The 19,068-nt window shown below is 39.9% G+C and overlaps 1 protein-coding gene across 5 annotated transcripts in view; it reads right to left on the bottom strand.

Moving 5' to 3' along the window:
- Window positions 1-753: 753 nt before the first annotated feature.
- Window positions 754-19,068, bottom strand: part of sox6 (SRY-box transcription factor 6) — a 124,843-nt gene continuing 106,528 nt past the window's right edge. For all 5 annotated transcript variants that reach the window (XM_049719004.2, XM_049719008.2, XM_049719003.2 and 2 more), the window contains 4 exons: window positions 17,337-17,442; window positions 8,973-9,146; window positions 7,344-7,560; window positions 754-6,219 (listed from right to left, as the gene is read on the bottom strand). In XM_049719004.2, the coding sequence (XP_049574961.1) occupies window positions 5,913-6,219; window positions 7,344-7,560; window positions 8,973-9,146; window positions 17,337-17,442 (804 nt within the window). In that variant the 3' untranslated portion in view covers window positions 754-5,912. The remainder of the gene's footprint in view (window positions 6,220-7,343; window positions 7,561-8,972; window positions 9,147-17,336; window positions 17,443-19,068) is intronic.

Below are 19,068 nucleotides of genomic sequence, written 5' to 3'. Positions count from 1 at the left end.
TTTCCAAGCTACCCTCGTTAAACACACCTGCGTGAAAAGTTTTAGCTCCTGCAGAACATGAAAATAGCTAAATCTTTTCACGCAGGTGCACTTAACGAGGGAATCTTGGAAAACATGTTGGAATGCGGCCCCGAGGACTAGAGCTTGACACCTGTGACCTTTGACCATGATATTTCCCTAATAAAGTAGCCTGTTATTAGGTACACTTAAAAATGGCGGTGTACCTAATGGAGTGTCCGAGTGACGTCACAGATCAAATCGGAAAGTGGGGGTGTGGGCGGGTGTGGCACTTTTCGCTTTCCGTGAAGCTTTAAATGTGCTTTTAGAATTGGAACCTCGCTGCGTACGCATATGCAAAACAAATGCAAGTATTTGTACTCTAAAAGCACATTCAGGTATATGCTTACAACTGGGATCGAACCAACTTCATTTCGAGTGAGAGCCCGTGTCACTAACAAGTCAGCTATTTCGACCTGGTAACCACTGGCCGTCTGCACTCTTTTGTACTAGTGATGTGCATTCCAGTTCTTAAGGGAATTGAATCTTTAGAATCGGTTCACGCCAAAGATTTGTTCAACAGAATCGTTCACCGAATCGTTCGCTACACTTTCTTATTTATTTCTTTAGAAGATTTGTTCAATGCAGCGAACAAGAACTGTCGAGTCGCCTTAATTTAATGACCATAACTTGGATGAGTGAAAATCAGACAAGTGAAAATACCATGAGTAAAGGAGACAGTGAGGTAGTCCAGTGTTTAAACAAAATGCCTCTTTAATGTGTAAGTGTCAACAGCAGTACAAAAGATGGAGTGATGTGAGAAGCTCTCTGCAACACACTTTTATTCTCTTTTACACAAAGGGAGGAACTTCTTGAGGTAAATGAGCGTATTAAACAGGCCGCTAGCCAGCCTCCTGTCATATTGTTACAATGGATTGACACATACAGTAATGCTAATACACCATAAAATGCCTCAACTGATTCTTGCCGGGATCATTTAGTTCTTTATTTTTTTTAGACAGTGTGCACATTTTCATGATGCCTAAATGCACCCAAATATATTGTTTATTTAGTGACGTCTCGGTTTGTTTGAACTTTATATAGTAATACTACCAAAGCCAGGGAGATTGCGCCACATACACACGCACATACACACGCGCAAGCACACACGCTCACATACACTGCCAAAAGATTCACCTCAAGTTTAGCACACGTCAATACTGAACATGGAAACCAAAGAGCTGCTGGTGGACACAAGGAAGCCAAACAAACAAACAAACAAACAAACAAAACAAACATTTTTGTTCTTTTCAGCAATATCACATAGCAAATAATCTTTTGTCATGTATAAAGAATGTGAACACAATGATGGCAACATTATTAAGTTGAATTAAAAACTTTACATTGGACTGTACAAGATATGATAAACTATTTACATATTCAGACATAAACATTTTTTTAAAGCAGCAACAGACACTATGTAATTCTTTTCCTCTCAGATAACACCCAAACAATACTTTCCATTTGCCTACTGTAGGTACCTGTCAGGGGGGGAAACGTATATTCATATATTTACGCAGACTGCCAGCTAATAAAAAAAAAAAAAAAAAAAGAAAAAAGAGAGAAATCAAGGCTCGGGTAAAGGAAGAGCCTGACACAGTGTTGCTTGAGAGACAACTACAAAGCAAAAAGTACCTCTATAGAACAACATCAAACATTATGTTGCCCTTCTGAACAGCAGCTAGTATAAGTCAGTCCAGCATGTCAGTGAATTGTGCTGATTAAATTAACACACAATATTCCCACCATATTCCTCGCTCCGACAGAAGAAGGAAAAAAAACTACAGTATAAGGTTTGAACCAGCATATGCGCTTTTTGTCCTCAGTTGTTCAGTCAATCCATTTGCATGGATGGTTACGAGAAAACATGGATGGATAAAAAAATTATTCATTAAAAGTATGAGAAGAAAACACTTGGCAAGAAGAGAACAGCATTTTGCCACTAATAAATATATGCATATTCTCACTTTTCAAATGAGAGAAAACAGCAAGTGTGTTGAAAATAATCACACTTGATGATGTCAATGCACGACTGTTTGTCACCATTTAGTGCTGTTAAGTTGTATCCCGATTAAGATCTGATTCTTTTACATCAAGTGCTTTTTGTTGAAGTGAATACACTACTTTTACTCTACTGGAAGAGCGATGCATCGGTGCCTTGAGATACAAATTTTCATTCATTTTTTTCCTTTGACCTGTGAGCAACCATTCCAGCTATGAGTACTGCTTGGTACTGTTTACCAGATATATTTAGGCAATATTCTTCAAAAAAGAGGCTTCAAGATGTTTAATGTTGAAGTTTACTGTTACTATTTAAAACAAACAAACAAACAAACAAACAAACATTATCTTCCGGTAGCTTAATGCTAACACATGATACAAAATGGCATTGACGGGCTAACAAATTACGGTGTTAAAACTATTTATATGACCGCGATATAGATTGTGCATACTAAAATTATCATGATGCACAAACATTCTATTTAAGTATTTACTACATTGCATTTTATAAATTATAATAGAGTAATATTTTCCTTCTTGAAAAACACATTGCAACACTGTTCTTTTTTTTTCTGGAGAGTTTGTAACGGATTAATGGCTTTCCATTCATTTCTGTACCAAAGGATGATTTGAGACACGACTGTTTTGAATTATGGACGGAATTAAAATCGTATCTAAAGGCACCATTGTAGCTTGTTTTGATTGATTGATTGTTTGATTGATTGATTTGAATTAGTCCAGGAATGATTATCAGAACTCAGCCAGATGTGTAATTCAGCATCTTCTCAAAATACAATGACATTTTTCAAAGGTAAACTCACAGAAAAAAATGAACCAAATCAAATAGATTAGCCACATACATAACTTATTTACTAAATAATCAAATAAAAATAGATTTCTTAGATATGTACAATAAAATTTAAATGAGATGGTGAATTTTTAAACTCCCAATTCATCAGGCATTTTTTTTTCTTATTCTGGTTCGCTGATTGTCCTTTTGATGTTTTACTGACAATTCTGGTAGCTTGTAATAAATACAACAATAGATTTATAAACAACACTGGTGTTTCCTGGCTAAAGGAAGCCTACTGTCAAATTTTAAGTTTCTCTCAAAGGCAGCCTCAGCAAAGTGTTCACCATTTGCATAAATAAACTAAAAAGACAACAACAGAAAAAAACTAAAATCTGGCAACTGTGAGAGCAAACCCACATGAGTCCGACTGGGGACTTTAGTTAATTCATGGTGTGTTTTTTTTTAATCCTCAAACAGATTCACATTAATCAGAATTGATCAAAAATACAATTTATATCCAGTGCTTCAAACACTTCTAAAACAGCTTCTCCTTTATGAGTTCGTCTTATTGTTTTTTCCCTCAGTGAGTTTTTTTTTCTTTTTTTCCGTCTTTTCGCCATATGAGCAGAGTCAAGTTTCAGTCCTTTGTAGGTAGCCCCCATTGAATATGTGAGGCATGGTCATATTGACGATATTTACAATCACAAACAAATCCGTCCAACCACCAGCAGACAGGAGGAACACAAGTTGTCAGGAGATCCACTCTATCGTATGTTGTGTGTGTTGTAGCTTAAGTTTAGAACATAAGGACAATAAATAAAATATAACTCATGAGACACAAGACAGATGCGTCCGAAATCAGGATGAAGTGTTACAAAGGTTTAACAATTGGGAGGAAATGTAGTGGAGATCTAGTGATGGGCCGGTGGGATGTAGCATGGACGGATTCAAGGGCAAGCGGGGGGAATAACCCAAGTCATGCATTAATAATGCCGCATTTCACATGATATCCAGTCGTCAGTCATTTTAATAATCCCCCACAGCTTGATGTACTTGTTCCATCTGCTCGCCAGCGCCTGGCGACCGGGCCGTGGCGCGAGCCCTGCCGAGGCCGCACTTCCAGCACTTTGATGGAGGGACGCGCACCTTTGCTTCTATTGTTGGCCCTGTGTGTTCTCTCAGAGCCAGATGGCGCCCCCTGTGGACTCGGGCTACTCCGGGCAGGAGTCAAGTCTGGGGGGCGGGGGAGTGGGGACGGTCACTTAAACCTTGTGCCCTATAAAGAGGATCTAGGTCTCAAAATGGAGGCTTTGACTGCTCAAGAAGCTTTATTGAGCCAAGGAGGTCACTTGTCAGCCTTTAGAGCAAGGGTGTCCAAACTATGGCTCAGGGGCCATTTTCAGGAAAAAAACAAAACAAAATAGGATTGGCCCGTGTCATTTGCCTGCTTTACACTACAGTGCGGAAGAAAATTAATTTGTAAATCGTTTCAAAAAACAGCATTTCAAGAAACTACAATTAAAATAATATTTTGAATAGCATCAGTTGCAATTGTTAGCACTATTTTCTTGAAGACCCTGTGTGAATATAAATGTCTATGTTTGAGCGTCGTTCACAAGCCTGCCAAAACTGAATGATTTAAAAAAATACCAAATGTATTAAAAAAACGTGAAAAGTGACATGGTGTGTCATACTACCACCTGGAAAAATAGATCCAAATTTACCAGGCATCTTTTTTAATGGGGACAGGTAACTCCTGCATCACTTGGCAAGTTGGCACCATTTTAGCCTCGTCTCCAAAAAACAGTAAAACTCGAATGGTGTAAAGCTATACCTCCAAAATTGAGTCTTACATCAGCAATTATCTTCAAACGTGTGAAATAGTTGGAAGCAAAAATTTGAATTCACTTTACTTTAAAGGTAAAGAATGTCACACATCCTTCATCCTTTTTTCCTGTAGACATCCCTTTCAAGAAAAGGTTTGGACACCCTAAGCATAGACAAAACAAGGCCCTTGTTGAGATGTGGTTTAAAAGGGGACATAATGATGATAAGTGCACTTGACCAATGTTTTAAGTTGTCTATTATACAAATGTCCTCACGTCTTAAGACTGCGCCAGTAATCAAGTCACTGCGTCGACCCAATGACTGTGCTTCGCTTTAAGACTTCTTAGTATCCGTTTTAAGATTTACAATGTCGAAAAAGAATTAAAAAAAAAGTTTAGGAGCTAAGACTTTAAACTTGCCCTCCAAATGGGGCTAAAGCGTTTAAGAGAATGTTGTGTCACTACACAATTTGAGATTGTAATGCCTCCAAAGCTGCCTTTTGCTGCTCTTCCAATCTGACGGATTGGCGCCCTGTTGGCCCTGGAGCATTCTGGCCTGATTACAATCACTCAGATTATCATATTGCTGACTGGGAATGGCTAGTAAAACTGGGAAAAAGTGAACGGAGATGCAGTACTGCTTTGTTGTGAGTTTTTTGGACGAGGGTTTGGGTCATGATTACAGGAAACTGTTCTCAATTTGCTGACTTGTATTTGTATAATCTGGATTAATTGTCACTGATTTAACTTTATAAATTACTTATGTGGCAGTGATGCACGACCTCGAGAGTTTAATAGCATACATTGTACCGATACTGAAGCATTTGGGAATCTTGTGACCTTTTGTACTGGTGATGTCGCCACAATGATCAGACACATTCACAAGCTGTTGGCTGGCACACGATACCTGAGTGAGACACATATGATATGTCCCGAAATGGTTCAGAAACAAGGTCAATAACCGTAAGAATGAGCAAATGTTTGATTTCAAGTTCTGTTCTAGGTCACAGCCATTTTGTTTTTGATGTCCATGATCACAATGACATGAGAAAAAAAGTATAGCTACACACACACACACGCACACATACACACGAAGCAATGCTTAAGACCAAATAGCTTTTTTGGGGGATTACCGAAGCCACATGTGCATGCTGGCTTGCATCATGTTCTTGTCTTCCTTGTGAGCACTTTCAAACCTCGGTGGTGCCGTCTTAACCCTTGCGGCTAGGCGTCCATTAGTTGGCGCTGACCGGCTCTTGTGTGTCATTTTCACTACTATAGTCTGATTTGGGCTCATCCTCGAAGTCTTCATACATGTCCATGTCGTCCTCGCCGTTGACGGTCTCGCTGTTGTTGGCTATGTTGTTGGCCTCCAGCTTCATGTTGAAGGTGCTCTGAATGACGGGGATGGTTGGCTCAGGGCTTGCCGATGCACTTGAGCACTCTGATGTCATTTGGGGTGAGGGCGTCGTCGTTGCCATGGCAATGGCCCCGGGGTAGACCATACTGGCCGTTGTCGTGATGGGAATCTGTGGTGGTTGCCTGAATGTTGAAGAGGAACATTATATTTTGATTTGTTTGGATTCAATGTAGCTCTGTGTAAATGCTCTGGGTAACTGAATTCTTTCCAGGTTCAATTTTCATTGCTTGGATTGTTAGAAATCTAAAACCAACACTCAGCTCTTTTTTGGTCTGGGTCACTATACTATAAAGTGCCCAATGCAGTCAACATGAAAATGTGTCTAATGTCTTTGCGTACAAACACATTGTCTGCTTGTAGGTCATCTTTAATAGAAAATTACAACTTTATTTTGGGGAAATTGAGAAGTCTCAAAGCCACCCCATGGGCATATTGACTCTTCTCCAATTGCATCAGATGACTGACGGCCAGGTTGCTTAAGAACGTGACTGACATGGGAACACCTGGAGAACAGTGTCAGTGGACACCACACAAACAGTACACCCAAGTGCTCAAGTCTATACTTAAAGTTTCAATCTTGTATTAAGCGTTGTACTTTGCTCCCCATTTGCAGGGTGCTATTGTTGAAAATGATTAAACCACTGATATTGATTTAAACACACATGCAATAAAGGTTAAGTCAACAAGTACTTGTGGGAAATAATGTTACATCATGAATGGTACTTATTGTTATATGAGTTATTCCAGAAATGGAAGACATTTCCACCAAGAAAAAACACTTTTTCTTTCGTCAGGTATATTTTAACAACAATATTTGTGCTCTGAAGTTGTGTTTCTCAACATACACGGAAGCCACTTGCTACATTTCTTTTTTGCCATACACCAAGAGAAAAAAACTTTACATAACTCAACAAAATTTGTATCAAGCTAATTTCTTTATGGCTTACCTCGAAATAATTGAAGTAATACTTGACTCGTTATTCAAACCAAATATACATCCATTTACTTTATGTTTTTTTTTAGGTGCCTGACTATCTATTATATGGTTTGGTAAGTTGGAAAAAGAAGTACTGTAGTGGTATTTTACCTGTTTTTCTCAAAAACATACCCCCAAAACATAATAAAAAATATATATATATTTCTTTCAAAAACACTGATACCTAAATTGTGCTCCAACTCGGGAAAGACCCATATAGCAATGCATATACACTGTTCTGAATATACTGTATAAGTGTGTGAGCCTTACCCCACCGTGAAGAACTGCCTCATCTCTTGTCGCCGTGAGCGCATCATCTGCTTGTATTCTCCGATGCGCAGCTTCTTGCCGTCGATTATGCAAGTCCTCTTAGGCCGGGGCTTATACTTGTAGTTGGGGTACTTCTCTAAGTGGAGCTTACTCAGGCGGGCCTGCTCTTCATAGTACGGCTGCTTGTCCTGGTTGGACATGGACTTCCACCGGGAGCCTGCATAGGAAAGAAAAAAAATGATGTGATTGATGCAACAAAAATTATTTTAAGTTTAAAATGATTAATCATAAAATAATAATGTATTTTGCCAGACTCGATTCACGCTGATTTTCAAATACGTATGTTTAGTTTGTCTGCTCAGTAAATGTTTATCTTGTTTGCCCACCGCCTAAAGTGTGCTTGAGGTTTTAGCCGCTGTTGTGATTGAATTTGATATCCTCAGTATAAAGTAAGCTGATTCCCATTCAAAGTACTAAGTCCCGTAAATATGAGTCCAGCTTCATTGGCTGTCGTCAAGTCACTGAAGTACTTTGGTGTTTAGTTATACATTACACTGAGGCTCATCTGCAAAAGGACTCACCTTTGCATTCCAATTTGTCTTATGCCAGCCACACAATGACTCAAGTGGAAAATTACATTTGGTGGCTCTTTGCAGCACACCAAGCAATTGAGCACCATGCATCTACTGGCAAGCTACAATGGGTTAATTAAGCGCCTGTATCGGGTTTTGAGACAACATGTAGAGTGCAATGTACTGTATTTTTTTTTGTTTTTTTATTGAACTACCAAAACTTGGCCCGATTATCATTGAATTTGCGGAATGCCATGAAGACAGTAAATGAGTGAGATAATGGATTGCAATGATCATGTACCTCATTCACTGAGTGAACCTGAGTATTTCACATTTTATCATTTAAATTAACATGCATTTTTCATCAGTGGCTACGTCTGCAACATGTTGCTGTTCACTGGCGATTAGGCAGGAAACCAGCAGCCACTGGTCAGCCACTCAGTAAAAGTTGTTGCCAAACCCTGCCCACTGTGCAACGGGTGTCTTAAAAGTTGAATCTGAGTGTTTTGGTTTTTACATCTTAACATTAACTTTTTGTTTAATTTTGGTTACAGTTAAAAATGTTCTTCTAAAACTTTTTTGCTACAGACAGTTTGACCCCTGTTTATGTCATGGCAACATGTTCCTAAATTTCAGGTTGACCATTGGAATGCATTGTTTCACCTCTGAAGTTACAGCGTACTGTATTCCAACCGCCTTTATTTGCAGGTTGAAAGCGCAAAAAGTGTTTTCCATTCCACACTGTCTGAGTGGTTTTAACACTTGAGTGAGACAAGAGACATTCTCTGGACTCAGACAGTAAGGAACAACAAGCCAGTGTACAGAGGATACTTGAGCTGCTTCCAAGATAGCACTTTTCAAAAGTATGATGCATTGACTACACTACTAAAGGGTCAAAACACATGAAAAGCCTTTGTCATTTGTTTTAAAAAACACTTATGCTACTCAATTTGAAATGCAGTGGAAAGTGTTTGGACTTATTTCTCTTGTAACATAACAACAGCATGGCTTCCTTGGTATGTTGTGGTCTTGGGTGCAGTAACCTGTGAGGACCTACCCAGAATCTTGCTTATATTGGAGTTATGCATGTCCGGAAAGGCCTGGAGGATCTTGCGCCGCTCATCTTTGGCCCACACCATAAACGCATTCATCGGTCTCTTAATGTGCGGCTCGTTGCTGTTCCTCCCTCTGGACTCCCTGAAGACTCTTGCTTCCGCTGACCCAGTACCTCCTGTTGGCCAAAGACAATATAGTATTAACAGTGCCATTGACTTGATGGGAACGTAGAGTGGTCGGAACAGAAGCATTAGCGAGTGAGGTGAGACATTGATTTGGTGACGAGCCGTCTTCAAACTCGCCTTCAGTTACTGTGATTAACTTACCCACCGTGAATACTGACTGTGTGTATTCAGCAACTGAACCCAAGGCCCACATATTTTTTATAAACACCTCCCAATAGAGAGGCCTTCTTTTGCCTTGCAGAGGGCCTTCTGTGTTTTCAGACTTTGAGATTGGACAGACTTTCAGACGCTATTACAGTAAAAAAAAAAAAAAAAAAAAAAAAGTTTGCTAAAAGAAGCCTAAACCAAATAAATAATATGAAACAACCCTTTTTGGAATTGTTACTATGTACTGATGACAGAATTTTTTTGTAACTTATAGATACAGATATGGCTTTGTATTATTATTATTATTATTATTATTATTATTATTATTATTATTATTATTATTATGTCCTACTGTCATTACGGTGGGTGTTTTAACAAATACTTTAGACAAATTCCTCCTTTAAATGCTGGCAATACATGATTTACTGTATTCTGGAAAGTTTGTATTGAAATACAAAGTAACCAAAATCACAAACTGGCAGCTGGACATGACTTATTCTAATAATTGCAGGTGATATTTGCATGTTTTGTGCGCAGGCGCTCACACGTCTCTCATCAGTTGCTTACATTTCAGCTTGGCATCCATAAAATGTGCATGCGCGCCAAAACAAATATGCAACAGAGGGCTAGAGGCAGCTTGGGAAAAGGAGAGCAAAGAAGAAAAGTTGAGACTTTTGGAAAAGAAAGTGTTCTTCACACATGGGTGATGAGATGATTGCTTTCTCAATCAGGGCATTCACTCTCAGCAGAGCAGAGTTTCTTTCCGTATTAAACTGTACATCAAACTGATAATGATTTCTGTTTGCATGCACATTTGCTTCCTTTTATAAGTAAGATGTGAAAGAATTAAATAAAAGCACGATGAATATTTCAACAAACAAAAACATGTTGATAAACAAGGCTGGAAAAAATAAGACAAAAAAAGCCTTCCATATGCTACGATGCATCTTTAATGATCTCAAGTCTGCAAAAGAAAGCTTGGGATGACTCATACATATTTCATCATCCACATGTGAAGCCTTCTCATTAGACCATTGCACCAGCAGCCTGGCACACATTACCTGGCCTTTGATTTCTATTATGATTTCAAATGATAAACAAAATCACATTCTTAATGAGTAATGGGGGCTGCGCAGAGACATGGTTCACTCTGCCATTTTACTGATTACTCAAGACGCCACACTGTTCGAGTTCAACTCTGACCACCTTGTTGGTCTTAAATGTGACAAGAGTTTATGTGATAATGTTCCTGTTGTTTTTGTGGCCTGCTTCCGTTTCCACCATGCTTACACTTTAACAGTCAAGCGCAACATATCTCCGAAGGCTTCAGGCAGAAAAAACAAAACGCTCCTATTGTCACACAGCAGCTTACACTTAAGTGTAGAGTCATAATCTGGTTGCTAGAAGTACATGCCACTGAAAGATACACAGTCCAAAATTTGATCTTTTTAATTTGAGCAAGGTGTCCTTATTATTTATTTATTTATTTATTTATTTATTTATTTATTTATTCATTTATTCATTTAAATTATTTATTTTATTAACATTTTATTACATTTATTACAATAACTTAGACTATTTCTAACACTGGAAAAATAGCCTTTGTTGCTTGTCTTGCCTGGGTAGATTTTAAAATCTAATATTTTAAATTCTTTATAAATGTTTTTTATTTTTAATCTTCATCTCAATGATTCTTCTGTTTATTTTATTTTAAAAAATTACACTCATTTTGCTGAGATCATTGAGATCCTGCACAGGTCATGGGAAGGTCTAACGTATACTTATTTGTTATATATTTGTTGATGTTTTAAATACGACTTCTCAGCAATGGCCTATAACCTAAATATTTTTAGGGTGTTATTTTATTCTTCTAATTATGTATTGTGCGTAGTGTCAATATGATACTATGTTTTGTAGCTATATTGTATTTTATCTATTTGATAATTTCATGATAAAAACATTCTTCAAATGAGGACTTTCAGTACAACAAAAGTTGCCCGAGAGATGGGCCAGTAAACTTTTTGAGTAATTTAATAAGTGTAGTCTCAGATTTTGAATAAAAACAAAAATGAGAAAGTTAAAACAATCAAACGGAAGTGATCCAGTGTTATGGTCCATTTACTGTATTAGTTCACTATTAATTGGACTGCATATTTTCAGACCTAGAGGTATTTTATTTTGTTTTACATTTTATTTTTCGGTGCTGATGCTTCTTGGTGTATTGTATCGGTGCACTCAGAGACACACTCTTACACGCACTGCGGCACGTACAAAAATAGCAAAGCACCAAATCTAAGTGTTATGTTTCATCCGCCTTGGGCCTCCCGAACACTCTTGGCGGAAATGATACACTAGTGCCGCTGTCACCCGAGCCCACAGTTGGTTAATTTCATTTAGCATGCACTCACTGTACAGGATGAATTGATTTCACTTTGTTTGCTTTTGACAAGCATGTTTATTGTGCAATGAAATGTGGAGTGGCGGAGGGCTGACAGTATCCATCAACGTGGGGCAATCTGCTGACTGCCGGGGCCAGATGAAGGTATTCATTAGCTCAGGAGCGCAGCGCTCACTCAGACAAGACAGCCAGTGTCTGCACCCAGGGAGCGCTCGCCGTAATTTACGATGCCTCCCGGCCCATTACTCTATCACTGACACTGATTCAGCAATTTATATACCGGTGTGCATGCATATGGGCAGAGGTGAGCCGCTTATGGGGGGGGGGACAAAACAACTGCCTTCCATCAGCTTGTGCCACGTCTGTAGTTAACCGGCAAACCAGCCACGTGACTTGCTCCGCTGGAGGGAAGCCAGGTTGAGTGTTTTGCTTCATCTTTTTTCCCTCAGCCTTTCTCACAGATACTCGTCACTGTTATGCAAATGCAATGAGGTTTTACATTCAAATAAAGTCAAACTGTGTCACGGATTGTTTAGGGGGAACTCGCCTGACTTGTGTGCGGGCAGCGTGGGATCGATTCCCGCTCAGTGACGGTGTACATGTGGGTGTGGCTGGTTGTTCGTCTTTACATGTGCTGCCGACCAGTTCAGGGTGTAGTTTGGCTTTCGGCCGATGTCATCTGGGACAGGCTCCAGCACCCTTGACTTAATTATCAATTGATTGAATCACGCTGTGTTCAAAATTACACCCTATTCACAATATACCGTCGGTATAAGAAGTCTATGCACCTGTGCTCAAATGACATTTTTGCGAAAAAAATGAGACCAAGATCAATAATTTAAAAACTTTTTCCACTGTTGATGTGACTCGTACAATTTCAAACTAAAGTAGCAACTGTATATAATGTGTAAAAATGAAATAATAATAATAAAAATGTGAAATAATGAGGTTGGAGAAATGTGTACACCTGCCTTCAATTGGGATCTTTTACACACTATAACATTTTTTAGGGAACCTTCTTGCCTATAAATTCGACAAGAATATGACTTACAACAACAGCAGCAGCTGACAAAAGAGCCAATCAAACATGAGAGTGCGGATTGCATTGTCAGATAATATATGACTGTATGAGACACAACCTGCACATTAGCGTCCTGTCTCATTAAATCCCTTCAATCCCCAACAAGCAATTTGCTGCAATATCGTTTCGATCTTTCCACTTGAAGGTCACGACACAGCTCTGACATTTTGCCGATTAGCGTTAAAGCACCGTTTGTCTTGGAGTGGCGCTGCATTTGGGAATCAGTTAGGTGGACGTGTGATTGTGTAAATAAACACAAATGTTTAACAGCGACAGAGGTTGGCTGATACTTTGGTGGTGTTGTGGGGGAGGATAACAAAGAGGGAGTGCCGCTTAATAGAATTTATTGTGATTCATGAGGCCCGTGGCTCACGTGTGACAGAGGGATATTACAGTCCCTTTTTAATTTGTCTCTCCTGTAAACCTTGCAGATGAACAGGATGAATTACAGTGAGAGAAAATGGCTCCATGTTTACGAGGGGGTGGAGGAGGGGCATAAAATTGTTGAGAGGCAAAAAGTGAAAGAAATAGAGCCCGTGGTCTGCAGGCTCAGACTTGACCACGCACCCAGCCAGAGGGTAGCATTGCTCCGGTTGTCCCCACCTTTTTGCACGTGTGCTCCTCGTGCTGCCTTTGGGCACACCCGATCTGTGTGTGGAAAAAGGCAGTGCCTGCTCTTTTATTTGCTGTACATGGACAAGTCATATGCCAACTTACAAAATTCTCATGACGTGGAAAGATGCAGCAGTTGACAGCACGTTAACATGTTACGGCAACGTTTGGTGTTGTAGCTCGACTAACATAATACATGTATGCAGGCCTGGCTAATAGAATTGGCTTGGAAGAATGAAGGCGCAATCGGCCAAATCTGTTGGGATTGCTGGTAACACCTCTGACTGCAGGCGTTTAGCGGCGGCGATGAAGCCTCTCCCTCGGAGCGGGATCATCTTGGATTAATGTGTATGGGCAAACAGGACATGACATTCGGGGTGCGGGCTGCTGGAGCCAGATCTCAAAGCATGCTAATTAAAGTGACACAAATTACGAGAGAGCTAAACCCCATTTAACATGTCAATCCCTGCTTTTTTTCTTCTTCATTAAAAATGTGTGTGTGTGTGTGCGCGTGTGTGTGTGTGCGTGTGTGTGTGTGTGTGTGCATGTGTGTGTGTGTGCGTGTGTGTGTGTGTGTGTGTGTGTGTGTGTGTGTGTGTGTGTGTGTGTGTGTGTGTGTGTGCAACCTCACTGAGACGTGCAAACACATAACCAACATGCGTCAACATGTCGCTGGTGCTTTTGTTCTGTCTATTGTGTTCAAGTCTTATCTTTCACAACATCTAGCTTTGCACTAAAACATGCTGACTGACACGGACACAATTATTCAGTTATTGACATTTGACGAAATGAATTGATTAACAACAGTGTTGCTTTGATTTCAGGTGACTTGACTTGATTTTTCTTCTTTTTTACGAGCAGTCGCTAGGTCAAACCTTTTGCTGTGTGTTGCAATAATGTGGTTTTGCTTTTGTGTGTGTAAGACTTTTGGCTTGATTACACTTCATTTAAAAAAAAAGTTTTTTAGAATTGCATTTTACAATACATTTTTTATTTATTTTATTTTTTTAAACAAACTGATGTTTCGGTGTAAGCATGTATTAATGGTCTTTTAATTCATTGTAATGAGAGAAATGACAAGTGCAATAAGTTCGAAAGTCACTGAATGATTTAAGATCATGAGCATTATTTGTTTAGTTTTGAGTAGTTTTGTTGTTGGGGTGAATTATTAGTAGATTTAGCAAAATTAGCTCTTTTAAAATTTGCAAAAATAGGAAAAGAACATTTTAGATTAATGGGCTCATTAATCATGGCAGTTATATTCTGCCAAATATCAGGATTGGCATCTGCCTAAAAAAGTTCATTTCGGTCAGAACCTAATTTATTTATGCAGGTATGTTATGCCTCAATTGCTTTCAGGCACAATCAATCATCAATCAATTTCATCTATTAGCTTCTATGGACCAACTGGACTATTTCTGCTGTGATAAATGATTAGTATGCCCATGCCTAAGCCTTCCCGTGCAATAGAAACCCGAGCTCAAATCCCACAGCCCCACCAAGTCAAAGAAAAACAACAACGAATGCTCTTCAAACAATTACATTTGGAAAGGCTCCAAGCTTCCGCTGTACTGAAAGACAACACTAATCATCTGCAACAATCATGCAATCTTGTCTTTTTTTCTTCCTAGTCCACAAGGACACTAGACTTCTACGTTCATTCGGTTTACAGCTTTGAACAAAATCATGGTTCTCTACGGAGCTTCAGTGATGGCACACACGCACACAAATTCACCAAGTAATCGCTGCCACAAAAGGTCTGAGTGCTAATGTTTTTATCAGAGCAAATAAAAGTGGCGAGATCACGCGTACGGCTCGTGGCTTTGTGAAATGGAGGAAATCCTATCCCTTTTCCATAGCTCGGCTGCTACTTTCCAGTCTGTGCTGCTGCTTCGCGCTTTGCAAATATTAGCTTAAGCAACTTAAAGCCTTCTGTGAGCCGTTGTGATGACAGAGTTGCGCTGGCACACAGAGCCCGCTCAGTGCGGCCGCTCGCTTCTGGAGGGAGACCTGCATCACACTAAGGGGCTTTCACACCATTTGCAATGACTGGGAGGTAGACCGAGTAATTTTCCTCCTCGTGAAAGTCTACTACTGAGGAACAAGTGTGCTCTCGATAAATCCACTCTTCTGTACATGTCCTGTAGAAACAACGGTTAAAAACTGTCACCCTTCATTCGCCTCACATCTGGATGACTTTTGACCAGAAAATAACTTAATCATAGCTTTGTCAATAATTAAAGAGCACACGCAACTGCATTTAGCTAGATGCTTGTGGATATCAAGAATATCATGCCAGGGAACGACCGGTTCTTAGGCGAGCAAGATTTTTACAAGGGTTTTAGGAGTAAAAATGTTGTTGTGAGTAGAGTTAACACTTTGTGGTTCACATCATAAAATCCTGATCCCCATCAATCAACAATGTGTGTTTTGCTCTAACGTAGTAGTCACAATGTTGATGGTGTATTTTGAGTCATGTCCACCAGGCTGGCTCCCAGCCTTCTCCCTCTGGGAACAGGCCCTCTCCTCTCCTTTGACCCTGGCCTGCTCCTATAATCCATAGCCCAGTGGGAACGCTGATGGGAGGCGTCTGGCATGAGCCTTTCCCTTGGCCCCGTAAAGGAATTAAAAGGGCACAACTGCCCTGGTGTGTGCTCCTTTTCAGCCCTGCCTGACTCCAGCATTGCTCCAGAGGGAAGACTCCCACTGTGACAATAAGCACTAAGAACATATCTGTGGAAGATGACTTTCCTCTGAGTCTCGCATGAGAAAGATAAATAAATTTAGGAATCCCACCATTATTCAAATAACTTGAATAATTCAATTGCGAAAAAAAGCCCAAACAAAATCTCTATTTCAAAGCTTTATTATTTTTCTGGATAGTGTTACTCCAGACTCGCGTAGAAAAATAAAATGGGGCAAAGGTGTGCATGCAAAAAAAGATTCCAAGGTTGGCATCATTTTACACATAAAATACGTGAAGTGTAATAAGTTTACTGTAAAACAGAACTGAATGATTGCCCACACAAAATAATGATAACCGAGTTTAGATCATTTAATACAGCCTATGCCTGCAACACTAACACCAACAGCTTGAGAATCAATTCTAAAACGATTCGATAGACCCAGTTGTACTAAATTTCATTTTCATGAAGTAGGACACTTGCCTTGGTGTAGCAGCAGATGTAATTAGGTATTGAGAGTGTGTGATGCCATGGCAAGATGTTGGGTGACGATGTCCCGAGAAATATTTATCCTCCTTCACTGAGACACTCCGAGGTATCAAAGATGAGTCACAACCATTTTCTTCTTTGCTCGAGCTCTCAAGTGCCATGGAAACAGCCACAAATATTTATGCCGAACAAACACTGGTGCTGTGTGCGTACTGCTCACGCCTGTGAAGAAGTCAGGGCCACAAAGAGAGGTGACGCTTTGTCACTATGGTGCAAGCAAAATTTACTCTCCTGTGCTCGAGACCTCAAAACAAGCGCAACAGCAGCAGAACTCCAAGCTTGGACAAAAGCCAGCTTTGTCCTAAGGTGCCCTTGTCCTCCAACTCACCTACCTGTGAAAAGCTGCACTCCTTTGGAGTAGCATTCATCCCAGCCCCCACATGTCTACCATACGCTCCTTTCGACACCAATCCAGCATCAGTCACATGGCCAAGTGGAGGAGCACTAAGGATATGTTCATACTTGACACGTTTAACTGGGTTTTATCAAGTCTGAGCACTAGCATATTGTCATTGTTAAACCTTGTATGTCCAATGCTTTTTTTCAAAAATGTATATTATTGGTCTGGCAATAATTGCTTGGAGAAAACCAATTGAGTAAACTGAGCTTTGTCACAGAACAAAGTAAACTCGTAAATCACAGTTGCATTGTATTTGGATAGAAGCATGCGCATGTGCAAGATATGCGTAAAATAAAAATTTGGCCTTACCATCAAGATCCTCAGGCCTGGTGAGGTCAATAACTCTGTGGCCAATCTTCCCATCCTCACCCAGCTTGCCGAGGTGGTGGCCGATTCCGTCAAAATGTGTCCTTTCCTGCAAATAGAATATATTTAGGAACCGCTCAACATACTACAGAAGGTAGCTTGTGGTGTGTCATCAGTATGTAGGAGGGCAGGGGGACAGTAGGGACCAGAGCTTGTTGGAAATAGATTTATTGTTGGAAATAGATCTATTGTGATCCTGACCACACAACGGGCTCATGGCTCTCTTTGCAGTGCTGAGATTTTCTTCTTCTTACGAGCTATCTTCTGGTTGACAGCGCCCAGAGCTCCATCATTTATTCAGCATTTTCCCGTTTGCCATGTCGCCTCTTGAGCCCCGATTAAACTTGGCATGGTGTTGTACTTGACGCACAATGAAACCCTGTCATTCAGCGCGCCGTGACAATATTAAATGTCATGTCCATGTGCATTTACAGAATAAAATAACAGCCTTTAAATAGTTGATGCACATTACACTTAATGTATTATGCAAGGGGGAGAGTGCCGACTGCCGCCGGCTCCATTGTTGAATGACCTACTTCTTCAGTGAATAGACAGGGTTTTAGCAAGAGACTGTCTCGCTCTCCAAAGACTCAACTCGAAGATGGACACTTTGACTCTGCGTGATACAAAGAATTCCCCCTTCTTCCCTTCCATCCATCTTAAGCTCGGATCACACCAAAATGTCAGCAATGTCGCCACCAGTCCAAATAACAGACTTGTTTTATTCTCTCTGCCAACAACGTGGTGTCACGGTGACCTCTGCCACTTGTTTAAAGCGATACTCAGGTAGAGACCCATCACAATGTTAACAGTTCCCCTGATGCATTCACACAAAACACTCGCATGAATCTTTAAGCCCCTTCTTTGTAACATCTGTTTGCTTTACAGTCGTGCATGTATCGTGGCCGAGAAGCTACAAATGTGCAGATAGGGAAAAATGCTTCAAAAAAGAAACCTCAAACTTTATACTGCCACTCCCAGTTGAAATTAATTTCCAGGGTAAACATGAAACAAAGATAACAGTGGAGTTTAAGCAACAATATTTGAACACAAAAGGTGGTAATTAGAACATTTGTAATAAAATAACTAACGCTTATAATGATATGAATTACAGGCAAAACATTTGACTGTTTTACAATACTTTGATTGCATTTATTAAACTGAGAGAAAACTGCCAAAAATTAGCCTCGTTTTATGCTGAGTTTTGGGGGTTGGTGAATGTTTGAATATCATTATCTTATGTCAAAAATTTGAAATTTAAAAGCTAATATCAGCCCATTCAATTAAGGTGTGGGGGGGGGGGGTGGAATGGATTAAAGGGATTACTATTCATTTCAACGGGGAAAGATGATTTGACATGAGTGTGTTGCGTCACAAAACAAATTAAATTTGTTTGTCAAGTTACCACTCTAGTAGAGTTTAACATTCATGATTTGTCTTTTTATCATCGCTTTTTACCGACATTTGTGGCAACCTAAGTGATTGTGCACTTGTATCTCTGCTTACAAAAGTGTTTTTAAATGATGACATATGAAGACTTTGTAATGAAAAGATTGTGTTGCCCCGTTTACAGCAGCACATGCATGCAGAAACGTATGCATCAGCCGGCTGTATTATTACTCTTAATGAAAGAAGCCAGCCGCCTGCTGACAAAGTGAGTGATGTTTGATTAGCT

Source organism: Syngnathus scovelli, chromosome 4 (assembly GCF_024217435.2).
Source record: "Syngnathus scovelli strain Florida chromosome 4, RoL_Ssco_1.2, whole genome shotgun sequence".
In the NCBI taxonomy this organism is placed as follows: Eukaryota; Metazoa; Chordata; class Actinopteri; order Syngnathiformes; family Syngnathidae; genus Syngnathus; species Syngnathus scovelli.
The sequence above is the reverse complement of the archived record's forward strand: the minus strand, read 5'-3'. Positions and strand labels throughout refer to the sequence as shown.